The sequence below is a fragment of the Erinaceus europaeus genome, chromosome 17, assembly GCF_950295315.1.
Source record: "Erinaceus europaeus chromosome 17, mEriEur2.1, whole genome shotgun sequence".
Classification (NCBI taxonomy): Eukaryota; Metazoa; Chordata; class Mammalia; order Eulipotyphla; family Erinaceidae; genus Erinaceus; species Erinaceus europaeus.
The window spans coordinates 62,996,581-63,016,602 of NC_080178.1; the positions used below are offsets into that span (position 1 = coordinate 62,996,581).

Consider the following 20,022-nt stretch of genomic DNA (forward strand, 5'->3'; position numbering starts at 1 on the left):
GCTTCTGATAAAAAAGAAAGAGTAGGAAATGTGTGGGAGAAATACAAGAGGATGGGCAGTCAAAAAGACTTAATTCCTGCCCCCCTCCATATTATTAGATAGGACAGAGAGAAACTGAGAGGTGAGGGGAGATAGAGGGAGACAGAGAGAGACTGCAGCCCTGCTTCACCACTCATGAAGTTCTTTTCCCCCCCTGCAGGTGGGGAATCCAGGACTTGAACCCTGATCCTTGTGAGGTCCTTGCACTTTATACTATGTGAGCTTAACCAGGTGTACCATTGTCTGCCCCGCCCCCAAAAGACTAATTTTTACAGAGGTGAGATTCACATAATGTGAAAAGCACTTTTTAATAAATGGTATTACAAATGGATAGCCTGTGAGTAAAGATAAAATTGGATCTGTATCTTCCTTTACAAATTAAGATAGAATTTTATTTTTAAAAGATTTTATTTATTTATTCATGAGAAATGATAGGAGGAGAGAGAGAGAGAGAGAACGAGAACACCATACATCACTCTGGTACATGTGTTGCCAGGGATTGAACTTGGGACCTCATGCTTGAGAGTCCAGTGCTTTATCCACTGTGCCATCTCCTGGACCACATTAAGAAAGAAGTTTAAATTAAATAAAGAAAAAACATATCACTATGAATTCCTTTATAACCCAGGAGAAGGAAATATCTTTCTGTGATTTATAATCCAAAGTCAACATATGCTAGATAGATTTGAGCACAATGAAAACATAAAAACAAAAATTTCTACATGGAAAAAAAAAAGGCCTAAGTACAAGAACTGGCAGAAGGATCTCAGTTTGAGCCCCCAGCTCCCCACCTGCAGGGGAGTCGCTTCACAGTTGGTGAAGCAGGTCTGCAGGTGTCTGTCTTTCTCTTCCCCATCTTCCCTTTCTCTCTTCATTTCTCTCTGTCCTATCCAACAACAACGACATCAATAACAATAATAACTACAACAATAAAAACAACAAGGGCAACAAAAGGAAATAAATAAATGCTTTGAAAAAAAATAATAAAGGGCCTAAGTAAAAAAAGGCAACTTGAAAAAATAAGTAAAACTCTTATGAAGAGAAAATATTCCCGAGCCCTGAAGAATTTCAAAGGGCCACTCTGGACAGCAGTTCACAAGTTTCATAAAAAGCTAAATATAATTGCCATATGACCCAGCAACCCAAGTTTTAGTTAATAATTCAAGAAAAATGCAGGGGTAGATAGCATAATGGTTATGCAAACAGACTGCCAAGCCTGAGGCTCCAAAGTCCCAGGTTCAATCCCCTGCCCCACCATAAACCAGAGCTGATCGGTGCTCTGGTGAAAATAAATAAATAAAATAATTCAAGAAAATTGTACATATATTTCTACACAAAGATTTGCATGAGTGTTCACAGAGGCTCTCCGATTAGTAACAAAAAGTGGAAATAACATATAGTGTCCGGTAAATAAAAAAATGTGGTATGTCTGTACTGGACTATCATTCAACAACAAAAAGGAAACATGCTAAAACTTGAATGAATCTTGAAAACAGCATGTTAAGGGAAAGAGCCCAGTGCTGAGTCTTCATATTGTATAATTTCATGTTTGTGAGACCTCCACGATAGGTAATCCTCTGGACATAGAAAGTAGATTAGTGGTCACCAGAGGCTGAGAGGGTGGAGTGACCACCAACAGTTATGCTGGTTTTTTTGTTTTTTTTTTTTTGCCTCCAGGATTATTGCTGGGGCTCAGTGCCTGTACCATGAATCCACTACTCCTGGAGGCCATTTCCCCCCCATTTTGTTGCCCTTATTGTGGTTATTATTGTTATTGTTGATGTCGTGCGTTGTTGGATAGGTCAGAAAGAAATGGAGAGAGGAGGGGAAGACAGAGGGGGAGAGAAAGACACCTGCAGACCTGCTTCACCGCCTGTGAAGCGACTGCCCTGCAGATGGGGAGCCCGGGGCTCGAACCAGGATCCTTACTCTGGTTCTTGCACTTGGCGCCATGTGCGCTTAACCCTCTGCGCCACTGCCCGACCCCCAGATATGCTGTTTCTTTATGGAGTGATGAAAATGTTCCAGAACTACTAGGAATGATTGTGCAACTTTGCATATACAAAGAGACCAGTGAACTGTACATTCTAGAGGATGAATACATTTTTAAGAAGTAGAATATTATCTTTAAAAAATTAGAAAACCCAGAAATGTTTAAACATGTAACTTTATAATGTCCTTTATTTCTGTGCAAATGGTTCCTTAAACCCTCCCCAAAATGGTTTTAGGTTACTATCCTTAATAAATATCAGAAGGTGAATGAAGGGCTACCTTATCAGTTATGAATAAATACATAGCTTTAGAAAGAAAAGCTGACAAAAAGTTGAAAGGAAACCTTCTAACTCATAACAAATACATCTTCCGTACAATCCCTACTAGTTATCAGCTCTTAAGAGCTGTGTCAGGAAATCTAAGCACTTTTCTTTTTGAAAATTTTTATTATCTTCATTTATTTACTGGATAGAGACAGTCATGAATTGAGAGGGAAGGGAGGGAGAGAGAGAGACAGAGAGAGAGAGAGAGAGAGAGAGACACCGACCTGCAGCACTGCTTCACCACTTGTGAAGCTTTCCCACTGCAAGTGGGGACTGGGGGCTCGAACCTGGGTCCTTGAGTATTGGAACATGTGCGTTCAACCAGGTGCGCCACCACCTGGCCCCAGGAAATCTAAGTACTTTTCAAGTATTATCTCATTCTCACAGCACTCTGAGGTAAGCAGAAATAACCCCACTTTAGAGATAAGAAATACAGTAAGAGGTAGAAGGGATATAGTATAATGTTGATGCAAACAGACTCATGCCTGAGGCTCCGAAGTGTCAGGTTCAAGACCCTTCACCACCATAAGCCAGAGCTGAGCAGTGCTCTGGTTAAATAAAAAAAAAAAAAAAAAAAAAAGAAAGAAAGAAAAAAAGAAATAGAATAAGGGAGAGGATAAATAACTTGACCAAATTAATACTTAAGCTGTACTCCAAACTCAGATACACTGTCACTCTATAAACAGTAATCTCTTTGCACCAAAGTGTAGTAAGAATAACAATGAACTCAAGTTCTGATGTCTGAGTTAGAATCTTGTTTCTGGGAGTCAGACTGAAGCACAGTGGATTAAGCACATATGGCTGGTAGCAAGGACAGGTGTAAGGATCCCGGTTCCAGCCCCCGGCTCCCCACCTGCTTGGGGAGTCACTTCACAGGCGGTGAAGCAGGTCTGCAGGTGTCTGTCTTTCTCTCCCCCTCTGTCTTCCTCTCCTCTCTCCATTTCTCTCTGTCCTATCCAACAATGATGACATCATTATCAACAACAATAATAATTACAATAACAATAAAAAACAAGGGCAACAAAAAGAAAAATAAATAAAATAAAATAATCTTGGGGGCCGGGTGGTGGTGCACCTGGCTGAGTGCACATTATAATGCACAGGAACCCAGGTTTAAGCCTCTGGTTCCCACCTGCAGGGGGAAAGCTTTACAAGTGGTGAAGTAGGGCTGCAGGTGTCTCTCTCTCTCTCTCCCTCTCTATCACCCTCCCCTTCCTCTTGATTTCTGGCTGTCTCTATCCAATAAATAAATTCTAAAAAAATTTTAAAAAACTTGTTTCTACCAATTAAAGAGTCTGTGATCCTAAGCAAATCAATGAACATTTGAGTTTTCTTACTGAAAATATTAAACCATGCCCTAATTTACTTCATAGAATACAAAAGATGCTAGTATATACATGTCATTTAAAGCATTATAGCAATGTATAGAATAGTACTAGTGATCAAATTTATGTTGAAAAAAAGGCTTTAGAAAAGAAAAAAAAAAGACTTTAATAATTTGTCATCTCTGGCCAGGGAGATAGCATACACAGGACTTTTGTGCCTGAGTCTCTGAGGTCCCAGATTCAATCACCAGCACCAACATAAACCAGATCTCAACAGTGCTCAGACTGAAAATAAATACAGTCTAATAGTTATGGAATATACTAAAGCAGTGATTTTAAAACTCACTCCTCTCAACATATCAGGTGCTATAAAAGAGCAGTAGTGAGGGCTGGGCTGAAGCAAACCGAGCTAAGCGCTCACAGTGTGAAGCGCAAGGACCTGCGTAAAAATCCCAGTTCGAGGATTCCCACTTTGCAAGCGGTGAAGCAGGTCTGCAGGTGTCTTTCTCTCCCCCTCTGTCTTCCCCTCCTCTCTCAATTTCTCTGTCCTATCCAACAAAAGCAGCAGCAACCACCACCACCACCACCACCACAACAACAATGGAAAAAGATGGCCTCCAGGAGCAGTGGATTCATAGTGCAGGCACTGAACCCATGATAACCCTGGAGGCAAAAAAAAAAAAAAAAAGAGCAGTTGTACCCCTTCCCTTACATTCATATTAAATTCGAATATCCAATGTAAATGTATCTGGACAGCAGGCCTCTGGAGGTGATGAGGTGATAAGCCTAACCCTTATGAAAGAAAACAGAGCTGTCATACAAGAGCTCCCTTTTCCCATCCACATGTAGGTAGGGACACAGCAAAAATATGGTGGCCATTTGAACCAGGATCAAGTCTCACAAGACAATAAACTTCCCAACCTACAGAACTGTGACCAAGAAAATTCTGGTTTTTATAAATCACCTAGTTTACAGTGTTTTTAATATGACATCCCTACTGAATATACCAGCTACAAGTAAGGATCCCAAAATACATTTTAATCAGATGTGATCCAAAAGTTCTTTAGAGAGATGCTTCCTAGTGGTATCTGAATAAAAGAACATTTGCAGGGGTCGGGCGGTAGCACAGTGGGTTAAGTGCACATAGTGCAAAGCACAAGCACTGGCGTAAGGATCCCTGTTTGAGCCCCCCATCCCCAACTGCAGAGGGGTCACTTCACAGGTGGTGAAGCAGGTCTGCAGGTGTCTAGCTTTCTCTCTCCCTCTCTGCCTTCCCCTCTTCTCTCGAATTCACTCTGTCCCATCCAACAACAACATCAATAACAACAACAATAATAACTAAAACAACAAGGGCAACAAAAGGGAAAAAAATAGCCTCCAGGATTCGTGGTGCAGGCACCCAGCCCCAGCAATAACCCTGGAGGCAAAAAAAAAAAAAAAAAAAAAATACATTGCTAGTGAATTTTGTGTGACTCCCAAGTGGCTTATTTTCCTGTTCTGCTTCTATTAGACATGCCTCATCTAAGTCTACTGTCTGTGATACTATAGACTCTTGGCTCCCTAGAGTTAATGCTGAAAGAGAGCTTAGAAATTATTTCATAGCATGCTTCACTTTGGACTGTGTCCAGAGGAGACGTCAGGCGTGGAATGTCAACTCTTCAGCTTCATTACTCTGGTGAGACTGTTCCGAGCTCGGGTGGCGCACTTCTTAACAAAACCTCAAAACCTAGATATAGACCAGGGCCCATGAGATAGGACATATGTACATGTATCTGTAAGTTAGGGGAAAACATACCTTAAAGCAAAAGTGCACAATAATTTTCAGTGAGTCAAAAGATGAAGCAAGAAAGTAGAAAGAACTAAAAAGAAACCTTAAAATATCTAGTGAAATAGTTTCTTAGACCTAGATACCCAGATACTAGATACTAGATACCTAGATACCCCTCACCTATACCTCCTATTACACATCACTCAGTCACTCCAAAGCTAACCTTGGCAGACAAAGTAAGGACTACAAAAGCTGAATAAGGGCAGAAGACTGGCATACTTTAATGATGACTCTTTAGTCACTACCAGGTCACCCCATCACCCGGGACCTGAGTCAGGGAGCCCTGGGATTCCCACACAGACATGATGGGCCTAGACCTCTAACAGATCCCTCTCTCCACTGTCACTGGCCATGTTCATCAGGAACAACATAATGGGCCCCTTTGTGGGCCCCTATAGGACCTTGCCCTCAATGTGGATCAACAATGGTATAATGTTCCATTCTCCGAAGGGAGGTTGGATAGCATTTCTGCCTATCACACGAGGATGATGGGTCTTGAAATTAGTGCAGCCTGGAATGTTCCTAGCTGTGACCACAGAATGTGAGCTCAGACCTACAGGGATGTAGAGGTTACATAGGCTCCTGTGTTGAATATGGGCCCCAGATCAAATTGATGGGGTTTACAGTTAACAATATTTGTATACTTTCCCCACATTTGAGAGCTACTCTCTTCCCTGATCCAGCTTTCTAGTCCTTTTTTCAACTATGACACCATCTTCCCAGACAATAACCTGGGTCCACCTGCATATTAGATGTCAGGCTCAGGGAAAAACTAGTAAAGTCATGGGTCCTCTGGCATATACTTAAAACAGACCTACTAGGTTTTTCCAAAACAAAGACCCCAATCTTATCTGCAATATTCTTGCCTTTAGGATCATGATTAGTTAACAATTTTTTTCTGCATTATATCTTAACTCTTTTTCAGCCACCAGGTTCCAGATGATACCATGATGCCAACCGGACCTCCTTGGGCAAAGGACCCCACCATGTGTCTTAGGTCCCCCCTACCCCCCAAGATTCCTGCCCCACTAGGGAAAGAGACAGGCTAGGACTATGGATCAGCCTGCCAATGCCCACGTTCAGCAGAGAAGCAATTACAGAAGTCAGACCTTCCACCTTCTGCAGCACAAAATGATCCTGGGTCCATACTCTCAGAGGGATAAAGAATAAGGAAGCTATCAAGGGAGGGGACTGGGAGCTCTGGGGGTGGGCACTGTGTGGCAATCTACCCCTCTTATCCTATAGTCTTGTCAATATTTCCATTTTATAAATAGTTAAAAAAAAAAGAAATTATCTCATGTGGGGGCTGGCAAGACAGTTCATCTGGATAGTGTCCATACTTTGTCATGCATGTGGCCCAGCTTCTAGCCTGGCCCCCATCCAGCATTTTTCTCAAGAACTTTATTTTCCAGGATAAGCAGCTAACCTAAATTAAGAAGACTATTTCTATTTAAAGAATTACTAGCATTACGCAATCTTGTAATCAACAGACAGCCCTTTTATTTTCTCTTAGCATTTTTCCTTTAGTAGTCTTCAGAGAATTTAACAAAGTGAGAAACTTAGCTCTAAATTTATGTTAAGCATATAAGACTACTAAAAAGTTATTTATATATACACATACATCTTTTTTTAATGGAAAAGTGCTGGTGTATTGATCAAAGGTTAGTTCAGATCATTAGCAACCAAGAAACCTTAATCTTACATTAATTTTACACTCCCAGGTTATTTTCCTAAATAATTTGCTTTGGATCAGTTTCTTATTTAAATTTTTTATTATCTTTACTTAATGATTGGATAGAGACAACCAGAAATCAAGAGGGAAAGGGGTGATAGAGAGGGAGACAGAGAGACACCTGTAGCACTGCTTCATCACTCGCAAAGCTTTCTCCCTGCAGATGGGGACGGGGGCTTGAACTATGTGCGCTTAACCAGATGCACCGCCACCTGGCCCCCTTGGATCAGTTTCCAGATCATCTTTATTCATGTTACAGTTCTACTTTTCTGTCTCTCAAAACCAAAATTATCTGCATTTTATCTTATATGTAGCCGTCTAGCACCTCCTTTGATTGTCTAAGCACACGGACCCATCTTTTGTCAAACTTTTCTCATTTTTCTTCAGTGTACCAGTTAGGGCTCCATTACAAATTTTAATGTTCTTCCCTGGTTTTCCAATCATTTTTTTATCACTCCTCTACTCCATTGTTTTAGTTTACAAGGTTTCTCTTTTCCCACTTTCACAGTACTGAATCTCCCCACCTTTCTGACTTTTTGTACTTAGCACTTCTTCAGAATTTACAATTTCTCTGCTATAGTCTTTATTGCAAAGATATCTGCCAATGCATCTCTCGAATTCTAAACACACCCTTGGTTACCTCATACCTATGAGTTCTTGCTACCCTTTTCTTGACTCCAGAGTCCTGCCTGATTCTGCAAATACCCTATAAAGCCAACTGTCTATTCAATTTTCTTTGTTTCCCACCAATTACTTCTTTCATGTTAAAGTCAATATATTTTCTCTACTCTCCCTCTCTCTCTCTCCATATATATCTGTATATATTTATTGGTGACTTAACATTGATTTACAAAATTATATGATAACAGGGGTTTAATTCCACACCTTTCCTACCACCAGAGTTTCATGTCTCCATACCCTCCAATGGAAACTGCAGTAGTTCTCCCAAGGTCACAGATATGAACTGACCGTTATTTCTAATATATAGATAGATAGATAGATAGATAGATAGATATAGATAGATATCTCCCCATTTTTTTCTATGGCCCTGCCTTCTCTTCCTTCTAAGTCAAACTATTAAAAAAAAAAAGTAGGTGTGTAAATATTTTTAATCAGTATTACTTGGAAAATAAAATATAACAACCACATAAAGTGAACCAATATGCTATTTTCTTTACTTGTTAAATATTGGGACTGGAAATTGCTCCCATAAGGTGTGCCAGTCAGCTGTAACTATACCTGTCAAATCAGAAAAAAAAAACAAAAAAACCCACAACTATTACTACTGCCAAGTCTTTCCTTTTTTTTTTTTCTCTCTCTCTCCCCTCTCCGGGTCCTGATGAAATTGGGGTTCAGAGCCCTCTAGTCATCTTCCCCTAACATGTCTCCCCCTCTGGGACTACGGGCCAAAATTCCCTGTGGTGCAGAAGGTGGGAGGCCCGGCTTCCGTAACTGCTTCTCTGTTAGACAGGGACGTTGGCAGGTCACCCACACGCCCGGCCTGTTTCTCTCTTTCCCTAGTGGTACATCCTATAGTCTGACCCTTAACGTGGCACAAGTCATCCAACAACCTAGAATTCAAAAAGCCTCGCTCTTTACAACTCCTCTCTTCCTAAGAAACGGCTTCCTCCCTCACTGAGGTTTTACATGTCCTATCAAATACAGCTCCCACCAACCCAATTTGCCCATCAAAAATAACCTGCCCAAACCTTCCTCTTTCAGCTTCCCAGACTCGACCTGCCCTGCACGTCCACCGGCCAAACCCTATTCCCAGCCGCTTCTCACTTCCCGGGGGCACGGTCACTCACGAGGCCGGAGCCCCTGGCCACCCCCTCGCCCCCGGATCGGCCTCCAGCCCTCGGGGCCTTTTCCAGAACCTCCCGCTCGCTAGTTCTCTCCTCCCCACCCGCGCCGGGCATTTCCCTCGGCTTCTCCGCAGTGTATTTCCTCCTCCTCCTCCTCCCAAATCGCCCCTGCTCCCTAACTCCCCTCTGCCTGACTCTCAGCCCTGCTGGGTGAAGAGACTCCCCCCGCCTTTGTCGCCGCTCTCAACTCCTTTCTCGAGCCTCCTCCACCTCTTCTGGCGGCGCTTCCCACACGCCTTAAAATACCCTCCCGGCGCCCCCAATCTTCCCTCGGTCCCATTTCCCCTCGATGCACCCGTCCTCCCGTATCCCTCGACTCAGCACCTACCCGCCGGCCCCAAGCCTCCCTCCACCCCCATCTAAACCCACCAAGCCCCGCCAACAGTCTCTCCCACCCGTAGCCTCCCTTCGCCTCGCGACGCTCCACGCCCGGAGACACCTTCTCCGCAGGCCCGGGCCTGGCCTCTAGGGAGACGGGGTGCAGGTCACGTACCCCATTCGCATCTTGGCTCCGCTCTGACTGCCCCCGCTCCCGGGGAGGGGAGGTCGAGAGGGCAGGCGGCCGAGGTGCATGTTCTTCTCGAGGGCCGACATGAAGGGGAGGCCGCGCCTACGCGATCAATAGTCAGAGCTTCGCAGCACGTTTAGCTCAGCCCGGCGGGTCACAGCTCGCTCCCCTAGCGACGCCCAGTCGCCTCCGGACAGCACCCAGCTACCGGCTGCACCGCCCACCACTCGCCGGCTCCCTAGACTCCACCTCTCCTCGGCGCTGCAACCGGAAGTGCGCAACAACCCTCCCACAAAGGAAGCTGGGTAGTGAAGTCCGTGGAACCCTGAGACTCTAGGCGGAGAAGTCGACGGCCTGAGCAGGAAAAAGAAACGCTCCTGAGGGCAATGCACCCTGGGCAATGAAGCCCTCAAAGGGTTTGTCCCAATGCGCTTGCGCAGGTGGAGGCGACTCCGTTCAGCCGCGCAGAGGTAGTATAGCAAAGCATCCTGGGGGTTGTAGTCGCTGGACCGGAAGGAGCCTTGCGGTCTTCCAGTCTCATCACTTCCCTGCTGCTGTTAGAGGAACTGCCGCTTCTTCCTGCCTCCCAGGCTGCCCAGCGGCGTCGGTTGCCGGGGAACGCTGGCGCCCGCGGAAGGGATGGCGGGAGCAATCGGCTTAGGTGCTGGGGCCGGAGTTGAGTTGGTGAAGAACAACTCCGATTCGTCATGAAACAACTGAAAGGCAAGGGGGCTGGTGGCGGCCGTGGCCGCAAGAAGAGAGGTAACCGGAGCTCCCGAGTGGTCGAGGAAAGCGGAAGGGTTGGGAAGCGTGTAAGGAATTCTAGGAAGGCAGCCGATACCCTCCTGTTAGAGGAAAGGAGTCGGGAGGGAAAATAAGCAGCGCTCACAAGGCTAGAAGAAAAGAGATTGGGCTTTCCAGTGAATGGCAAGGAAATAGAGGCTGTTGGGAGGCAAAGTGGGCGAATAAATGGGTTGGGGGGGAGGGAGGGATGACGACGGCCTGGGTAGGACCCTTCCAGAGGAAGGACGGCCACTCTGGGAGTGTTCCTTTCACGTGTATCTTTTTCCGTTGGATGTAATTGACATAGAACTTATTCGTGTCAGCAGTGCAACGTAATAATTTGGTATTTGCATGTATTGTGAATTGATCGCCACAATAAATGTAGTGAATGTCTGCCACTACACAGAGTTACAAAAAATGTTTTCCTTCTGATGAACTTTCAACGTCTCATTTTAGGAGTTTTCTAATACACTATACGGCGTTGTTAACTGCAACCACCCTGGAGTGCGTTACATCCGTCCTGACATGGGACTGTTTTCCAGAGCTTAGGGGAGGGGGAGGTAGAGACAGCTTTTGGAGCTGTGCTTGGGACAGGAACAACCCTGTGTTGGAGGGTAGGTTGTATGTCAGTAGCCCTAAGAGGCAAGGATCGCATTCTGTACATTACTGAATCTTCAAGAACTAGCAAAAAAGGGAGGATTCAGCAGATGTTGTATAAGTGAAGCATGAAAATCATGAAGCACAAAGACTTCAGTATATTTTGTTCTTGTGAGACCTTACTATACCCCAAGAGAAATGTAAGATGAATGGAAAGGGGAATGTAATAGAGGACTGGTTCCTTAAATCTCTTCTAGAGGATACTTTCAGATGAAGACACTGTCCTTAAAGAAAGTTTTATGATGGTATATTAAGCCAAAGTATAGGACTTTGGGGGCATAGAAGGGCATTCAGGTTCTGGTTCATGAGGCAGGGGGTGAAATAAAGTTTTATGGGAAGTCACAAATGCCTCATTTATTTTTTTTAATTATGTCTAAAATGCTGTAATGGTCAATATATTATGAAACCAGAACTGTATTTAATAATAGCAGAGGACTAGAAAGATAATTCAGTTAAATAGTGCACTGCTTGGCTACACGGATGATCTCTGCCTCTGTCTCTGGAAAGAAAGAGATGGGGGGGAAGGACACATTTTAAAGTGACATTTGTTTGGGACTTGATCAGAGAGAGTAGTTATTCTTTTATGTTTAGTGGTGGTTGTAAAGTAAGAGAATCAAATAAAGATAACGGCATAAATTTGTGGATGCTGCAATAATCAAAACAAAAGTACTCAAAATAAAATTTTCAACTACTTCTGAAGTTTTTAAAACTGTTTTTTTTCATTATATTTGTATCTTTTAGCTAAAAGGAGTTTGAATAAGCATTTCTTAAGTGACTGTTCTGTTCCTTTTTTTTTTTTTTCTTTTTTTGCCTTCAGGGTTATTGCTGGGGCTCAGTGCCTGCACTATGAATCCACTGCTCCTGGAGGCTATTTTTTTCCCTTTTGTTGCCCTGGTTGTTTTATTATTATTGTGGTTATTATTGTTATTGATGTCGTTGGATAGGACAGAGAGAAATGGAGAGAGGAGGGGAAGACAGTGGGAGAGAAGACACCTGCAGACCTGCTTCACTGTGGAGTGACTCCCCTGCAGGTGGGGAGCCAGGGTCTCAAACCGGGATTCTTATGCTGGTCCTTGCGCTTTGGGCCGTGTGCACTCAACCCGTTGTGCTACCGCCTGACCCCCGTCTGTTCTGTTCTTAATCCATGGTTTAGTTTGCTATTGCTTCTGTTGTGCTTTTTTTTTCTTTATGTAATGCTCGGAGACATACCTACTGCTCTGTGCATGTACGACACCAACACGGAGTGAACTTCCCAGGACAACTTTTTCATTCTTTTAGGCAAAGAAGAAAAGAGAGAGGGAGAGACAGGAAGGACACCACAGCAGTCCCCCATCAGTGGAGCTTCCCCCAGTCCTGTCTGTGCGCTCCGATACGGAGCCTGGGCTATACAGGGTGTGCTTTCTCCTGACCCCTTCTTGTGCATTTGCATGTGTGGGATAAACTTCTCTGTATAGACAGATGTTTTTGTGTTTTCATTCAAAAGTTAGATTACGGGAGTCGGGTTGTAGCTCAACGGGTTAAGCGCAGGTGGCGCAAAGCGCAAGGTCTGCAGGTGTCTGTCTTTCTCTCCCCCTCTCTGTCTTCGCCCTCCTCTCTCCATTTCTCTGTCCTATCCAACAATGATGACAACAATAGCTACAACAATAAAACAACAAGGGCAACAAAAGGGAATAAATAAGATAAATAAAAATTTAAAAAAGAAGAAAAAAAGTTAGATTACAGCTGACCCTAGAACATCACAGTTAGAACTGCTTAGGTCCACTTATATGTAAATTTTTTTCAATAAATAGGTATTTTTCCTTAAATTTTTTTCTACCTTTGATTTATTATTTACTATTGTTGTTGTTATTATTATTTTACCAGAGCACTGCTCAGCTCTGGCTTTTGGTGGTACAGGAGATTGAACCTGGGACGTTAGGGCCTCAGGCATGATAGTCTTTTAGCATAACCATTATGCTATCTACCTCTGCCCTGATTTATTTATTTGTTTATTTTAAATTTGTTAAATTATCCTTATTTATTTGTTGGATAGAAACAGCTAGAAATTGAGAGGGAAGGGGGTACTAGAGAGGGAGAGAGACAGAGAGACACCTGCAACCCTGCTTCACCACTTGCCAAGCTTTTCTCCTGCAGTTGGGGACCAGGGGCTCAAACCCAGGTCCTTGCGCATTGTAACGTGTGCTCAACTAGGTGCACCACCACTCGGCCCCTGATTTATTTTATTGGATAGAGACAGAGATAAATTGAGGGGGGAGACAGAGAGGGAGAGAGATACTCGTGAAGCTTTTCCCTACAGGTGGCTAACAGGGGCTTGAACCCTGGTCCTTGTGCACTGTAATGTGTGTATTTACCAGGTGCATCTCTGCCCAACCCCTGTAACTAATATATAGTAGATAATACATATACAGTGTGTGTTAATTGATTGCTTATATTTTTGCCAAGGCTTCTAGCCAACTGTAGGCTCTCAGCAGTTAAGTTTGGCCGGAGTGAAAAGTTCTACCCAGATTTTCAGCTGCATGGGTCATTAACCCTAATATGCACAGTAGTCAGTGGTCAAATGTATATGTTTTCTATATTTAATCTAATTTTTAAAATTATCTTTATTTATTTATTTATTGGATAGAGACAGCCAAAATTGAGCGAGATGGGGGTGATAGAAAGGGAGAGAGACAGAGAGGCACCTGCAGCCCTGCTTCACCACTCGCAGAGCTTTTCCCCTTGCAGATGGGGACCAGGGGCTCAAACACAGGTCCTTGCGCACTGTAACTGTGCTCAGCCATGTGTGCCACCAGCTGGCCCCTTTATCTAACTTTTTACTTAATATTTTTGGTTCCTCCACAGGTCTGAGTGACATTTCTCCATCTACAAGCTTACCACCTCTAGTTGAAGGCCAATTACGCTGCTTTCTTAAACTTACTGTTAATAAAATCGTATGGAAGATTGCAAAGCCTCCTGCTTGTGTGCTTGTCCGAGTGAGGTGGTGGGGGGAAACATCAGATGGGACGCTCTTTTGTCCCAGGGATGCATTGCAGACTGAACCAAAAGCTGTGAGAACAACTACACGCTATGCTATTCGCTGTGGCCCAAAACAGTTTACCTCTTACCTAACAGGTATGTTTTTGTCTTCCTATTTCACCTACAGGCTTACTAAGGAACATAGCATTAGCAATCATGATTATTTGTACCTTGAATCTGTGAGCACTGTTAATTATTGAGGAATGAATGGTCTTATAATAACCACTATTTGTTGAGAGTATGCATGTGTCTGAGTTGACACATACTATTTATAGTTTTTATAACCCTGCAAGGTAGACATTTTCTCTCTTTTGTAGGCAGTGGGACTGAAGTTAGAAAAATGAAATGAATGCTGTCTAAGGTCACATAGACTACAGTGCCCTTTCCTGAGGGAGATGATAAGAACACTGGACAAAAGGGATTTTAATTTCACAGCAAAAGTGACAGAGGTCAGAAGTCAATTAGGAATTAGGTTTTTGTCTACAGCCATATCACCCTGAGCATACCCAGTCTCATCTGATCTCGCAAGCTAAGCAGGATTGGGCCTGGTTAGTTAGCACTTGGATGTAAGGAATAAAACTTTTTTTTTTTTGCTCCCTTGAAGTAGTGAATATTGAAGCAGCATGGTGCAGTGAACTTCATAGTTGGATAGAACTGAGTTTTTAGCCCAGTTTTATTACTTTGCAGCTGGCTGAACTTACACATGTAAAGTGGCATCTGTGAAACATAGTATTATCTTCAAATGGGGACAGAAACAACTGGGAGTTATAGCTCAGTGGTAAAGCATTTGACTGCAGGAACAACAGTGTCAGTTGCTAAGAGAAGTAGACATGAAAGACTGGCTGCTAGTTAATAGCTAACAGGTAGTGTTACAATTCCATTCTACATATGCACATCATTTTATGTTTACGAAGCCCTTTACATTTATTAATTCATCTAATTGATAGGTCATTTCCATGAGTAGGTAAGATATATGTCAAATACTGCTATGTGCTTTACTTGGCAGTACCCATAATCCTTACACAGTTAAGATGTGTTTTTTTTTTTCTTCCTTTGCAAATTTAAAACTCATTTTATTCAATTTCATTTTATATGCAAGTAATTCCAAACTTCTGTTGGGGTAGTGAATGTTAAATATATTAAAACAAGTACCAAGTCTTAAGTTGTAAAAATATATACTGAGACAGTGCAAAAGATCCATTTTTAAGGTAATGAGAACTGTACATAATTTCTGACAAGTTTTGTCCCACTTAGCACTTTCACAGTAAGTTAAACCCAGAATTCTACATGGGTCATATTAACCCTGAAATGTTAAGACTGGTACAGTTTTTAAAAGCTTATACCTGTACCACCTTAAAAAGCCTGATGAACTGATTTAGTCATCTGCATAATAAAAGTACACAGGAAAGGCAACCCCATCCTGTAGCCTCCCAAAGATAGCCACCATAGTTCTCACAAGTCTTACAGTTTCCTTGCTTCTGTTTTGTTTGGATTTTTTTTTTTGGGGGGGGGCAAGTTCATGTAAATCACATCTCTAGATAACTTTCTTCAAGGTATTTTCCTTAGCAATACTTACTATGCCACTTAGTGGGTGCTCCATGCAAGGTGTTTGTCATGCAAAAACCTAATTGTTCTTTTGATATTGGGGTCACTCTCACCCACCTCCATACTGATTGGCAAGTGCATGTTCTAGTGACAATAAAATAAAAAAATAAAAAAGTAAATTTTTAAGTATAAAAGGTTTTCCCATGGTAAAAATACTCTTTAAAAAGCTTTCTATTGTATACTCTTCTGCCTACTTCCAAAAGAAAAGAAAAAACAATGGGAAATAACTTGTGTATATTGTAATCATTTTTGACTAGATATGGCTGTGCTGGTGCTGGACGTGATCACCAAATTTGATCATCTTCCAGTTGGTAGAGTTCAAATCAATGGACTAGCTCAACTTTCTCCAACCCATCACATCAATGGATTTTTTGCCATTGTTTCACCAACATCTAAGAAACTAGGAGAACTCCAGGTAAAAATATTCTCATTACTTATGGTGTAGAATAAAATTGGGAGTGAGGAAGAAATAGAGTCTTATTTCTTATTTTCTTTCTTTCTTTTTTTTTTTTTTGCCTCCAGGATTATTGCCGGGGCTCAGTGCCTGCACTGCGGATCTACTGCTCCTTGGAGGCTTTTTTTTTCCTCCTTTTTGTTGCCCTTGTTGTTTATCATTGTTGCTATTGCTGTCATCGTTGTTGGATAGGACAGAGAGAAATCAAGAGAGGAGGGAAAGACAGAAGGGGAGAGAAAGATAGACACCTGCAGACCTGCTTCACTGCTTGTGAAGCAACCCCTCTGTAGGTGGAGAGCTGGGGGCTCAATCCTGGATCCTTACGCCGGTCCTTGCACTTTGCGCCACATGCGCTTAACCCACTGCACTACCGCCAGACTCCCAAAACTCATGAAATTTCTAAGGAGTTCGAGTTCTCAGGATTCTCCAGGAAGCAGCCCCAAGTCTCCCTCTAGAATGGGACCCTTCTATAATCTCATCATACTGTAAAAAGTAATATGTATCACACAGTGCTCTACTGTTACTCTTTTACCTTCTCCAAGGTGCTTTTGGAAAACTATACGAAAGGACCATGTTCTATCTCAGTATCCTAAGATAGTGGCACTTAAGAATATATCCAACAACAAAAGGAACTGAATCAATAAACACATACATCAAAGAGAATAGTTGCATGAATTAAAAAGTCATAGTTGAAGCCGGGTGGTGGTGCACATGTTACAGTGCACAAGTATCCAGGTTCAAGCCCCTGCATGGAGGAAGCTTCACAAGTGGTAAAACAGGGCTGCAGGTGACTCTCTCTCTCTCTTTCTCTCTCTCCCTTCCTTCCCTCTCAGCTTCTGTCTCCAGTAAGTAAATTAAAAAAATTAAAAACTCATGGCTACTTGGCACCATGTTAGGAACTATGGGGAAAAGCAAACAAATGAAAGAAAGCAGAAAACATTGTGCTGCCTTCCAGAAAAGCTGTAATTTAAAGGGAGATGACTTTTTGAAACCTATATGAGATTAGAACTGAATAATAACTATGTAAGTATTGTTGATAAACATAATAAAGCCTGAGAGACACATGTATACAAGTATGAAGTACTCTTGGGACTTGGTCTGGATAGAAAAAGCACTGAGAAGATTCAGATGAATGTGAAATAAAAGCATGTTATAGTCCTTGGGTAAGAATAGAAGTGAATGGAGCTGAAGTTAGCATTGTAAATGGGAATTATAACTACCCTAGAAGGAAGTACCCCTCCTCTCTCCATTTTTCTCTGTCCTATCCAACAAGGACATCAATAACAACAACAATTATAACTACAACAGTAAAAAAAAAAAAGGGCAACAAAAGGGAATAAATAAATATTAAAAAAAAAAAGTAAACAGTTTGAAAAGATGAGAGAAAGAAGGTGGGATTATGGATCGACCTGTCAACGTCCATTTTCAGCTGGGAAACAATTACAGAAGCCAGACCTTCCACCTTCTGCACCTCATAATGACCTGGGTCCATACTCCCAGAGGGTTGAAGAATAGGAAGTCTATCAGGGAGGGGATGGAGTACAGAGCTCTGGTGGTGGGAATTGTACTCCTCTTAGCCAATGGTCTTCTCAGTGTTTTCATTTTATAAATAAATAAATTGAAAAAATAGATATAAGGAAATGAATATAAAATGCATTTAGAGTTTGAGCTCCCGGCTCCCCACCTGCAGGGGAGTCGCTTCACAGGTGGTGATGGAGGTCTGCAGGTGTCTGTCTTTCTCTCCCCCTCTGTCTTCCCCTCTTCTCTCCATTTCTCTTGTGTCCTATCCAATGACAATAACAATAATAACTACAACAATAATAAAAAAACAATAAGGGCAACAAAAGGGAAAATAAATAAGTAAATAAATAAACATTAAAAAAATTTTAAATGCATTTAGAGAATATCTGTATCGAGGAGAAATACAAGAAGAAAGTACAGTGAAAGATAAGATTTCTGAACTAGCCAGGAATTTGAATTTAATCCTCTGAAGAACAGGGCCCACTAATTTATATTGAGCAGAGAATCTTACATTTAGCTAATGCTAAGAAAATCTCTGACATATTACGTTTCTCTTTAGGTCTCACTTGCCTTGGAACCTCTGTCAGAAACTTATGATGGCTACAATCCTCTTCCAACTACTGACATGACAGAAAATGTGCTTTTATCTGAGAAGAGGTTCAGAGAAAACACTGACTCCAGCAATATCCACTCTCTGATCCCATCAATGCAAAGTGATCATCCTAAGATACCTACCATCAAAACTGATGAAAAAGAGTTAGCAGCCAATTGTAGTAGATCAACCACTCCAAGGTAAGTAGCACAGCTCATACTAGTCAGTCTGCCAGCTAACTATTATTGTACCTGTGTAATTTCTTCTTTTGTGGAGGTGGGGAGTGAGAGCCTTCCTCTGTGGACTTGAAGACCTGCTAGATAAGTTCTAAAAGAGTTGTGATGCTTGTACTTAACAATTTATGCCTTTCATTTATGACTAGGTAAAAGATTAAATGCAGTTACACATTCAGCAAATAAGTCTTAAGTACTTGCTATGGTCCTATCTTAGTAACGGGTACTAAGCCTGCTTTTGAGAATTACAGTTGGGGATGGGGGTAGATAGCATAATGGTTCTGCAAAGAGACTCTCATGCCTGAGGTTCCGAAGTCCAGGTTCAATCCCCCACACCACAAAAAGCCAGAACTGTGCAGTGCTCTGGTGTTTCTCTGTGACTTTCTGTCTGCATTTCTCTCAAAAATAAAATAGGAGTTCTGGTGGTGGGAATTGTGTGGAGTTGTACCTCTCTTATCCTATGGTTTTTGTCAGTGTTTCCTTTTAATAAATAAATAAATAAATAAATAAGAGAGAGAGAGAGAGAATTACAGTTGGGGCCAAATGGTGGCACATCTGGTTGAGCGCACATGTTACAATGTGCAAGGACCCAGGGTCAAGCCCCTGGTCCCCACCTGCAGGGGGAAAGCTTCACAAGTGGTGAAGCAGGGCTGCAGGTGTCTCTCTCTTTCCCTGTATATCCCCCTTCCTTTCCATTTGTCTCTATCAAATAAATAAAGATAATTAAAAAATTAAACAAAAAAGAGAATTACAATTTAGTGGAAGGCCAACATATAGATAAATGTGATAAAATCATACAGATATAATAGAGGAAAAGAAGGAATGGACAGTAGTGGAACAGAATAAAGAGAAATAGATTTTATCTTATTTTATTTAAAATTTGATTTGGGAGCTGAGCAGTGGCCCACCTGGTAGAGTGCACACATTTCCATGGGTGAGGACCAGGGTTCAAGCCTCTGTTCGCATCTGCAAGGAGAAAGTTTCACAAGTGGTGGAGCAGTAGGTGTCTATATCTCTCTCCCTCTATCAAAGAAAAGAAGGGGGAGAAAATCTGTAAATAAATCAATAATTATTTTTCTTGAGGAGGAGAAAGAGACCAGAGAGAACACCATTTCTCCATCTATGGTGTTCTATTTCTTTTTGGTTTTCTCTCTTTCTTTTGTTTTCTTTTTTTTTTTTCAATGATGTTCTATTTTGATTTTGACTTTTTTGTTGTTATGTGATGTTGGGAATCAATCCCAGAGCTTTACAATATGTAAGGCATGTTCTCCACTGCTAAGTCACTTCCTCAACTCCTTCCATTATTATTTATGATGTGTTTGCTTTGTGTCAAGTTCATTGCAGTGCTGAGCTTTTTACCTCATTGTTTCACAAACATGCAACTATGAGTAAAGTTTTTATTATTTCTTTCATTTAGAAAGTGGAAAATGAAATTACAATATTTTGAATTTGTAGCTGCCCTACTATAAACTGCTGACCTACTTTCTGTCTCTGACAAAATGTTACCTTACTGGCTAGTATACTACTGAAAGGCTCAATTTTTCAAACAG

General features: G+C 42.0%; 2 protein-coding genes across 2 annotated transcripts in view; one reads left to right on the forward strand and one right to left on the reverse strand.

Annotated features, from left to right (window-relative positions):
- Positions 1-9,844, reverse strand: part of PPME1 (protein phosphatase methylesterase 1) — a 40,924-nt gene extending 31,080 nt beyond the window's left edge. The window contains exon 1 of the mRNA XM_007520246.3: positions 9,598-9,844. Coding sequence (XP_007520308.1) covers positions 9,598-9,698 — 101 coding nt within the window. The 5' untranslated portion in view covers positions 9,699-9,844. The remainder of the gene's footprint in view (positions 1-9,597) is intronic.
- Positions 9,845-10,149: 305 nt separating this feature from the next.
- The window catches only part of C2CD3 (C2 domain containing 3 centriole elongation regulator), a 116,976-nt gene continuing 107,103 nt past the window's right edge, over positions 10,150-20,022 (forward strand). Inside the window, exons 1-4 of the mRNA XM_060176841.1 lie at positions 10,150-10,374; positions 13,894-14,163; positions 15,930-16,087; positions 18,207-18,439. Of these exons, the coding sequence (XP_060032824.1) occupies positions 10,320-10,374; positions 13,894-14,163; positions 15,930-16,087; positions 18,207-18,439 (716 nt within the window). The 5' untranslated portion in view covers positions 10,150-10,319. The remainder of the gene's footprint in view (positions 10,375-13,893; positions 14,164-15,929; positions 16,088-18,206; positions 18,440-20,022) is intronic.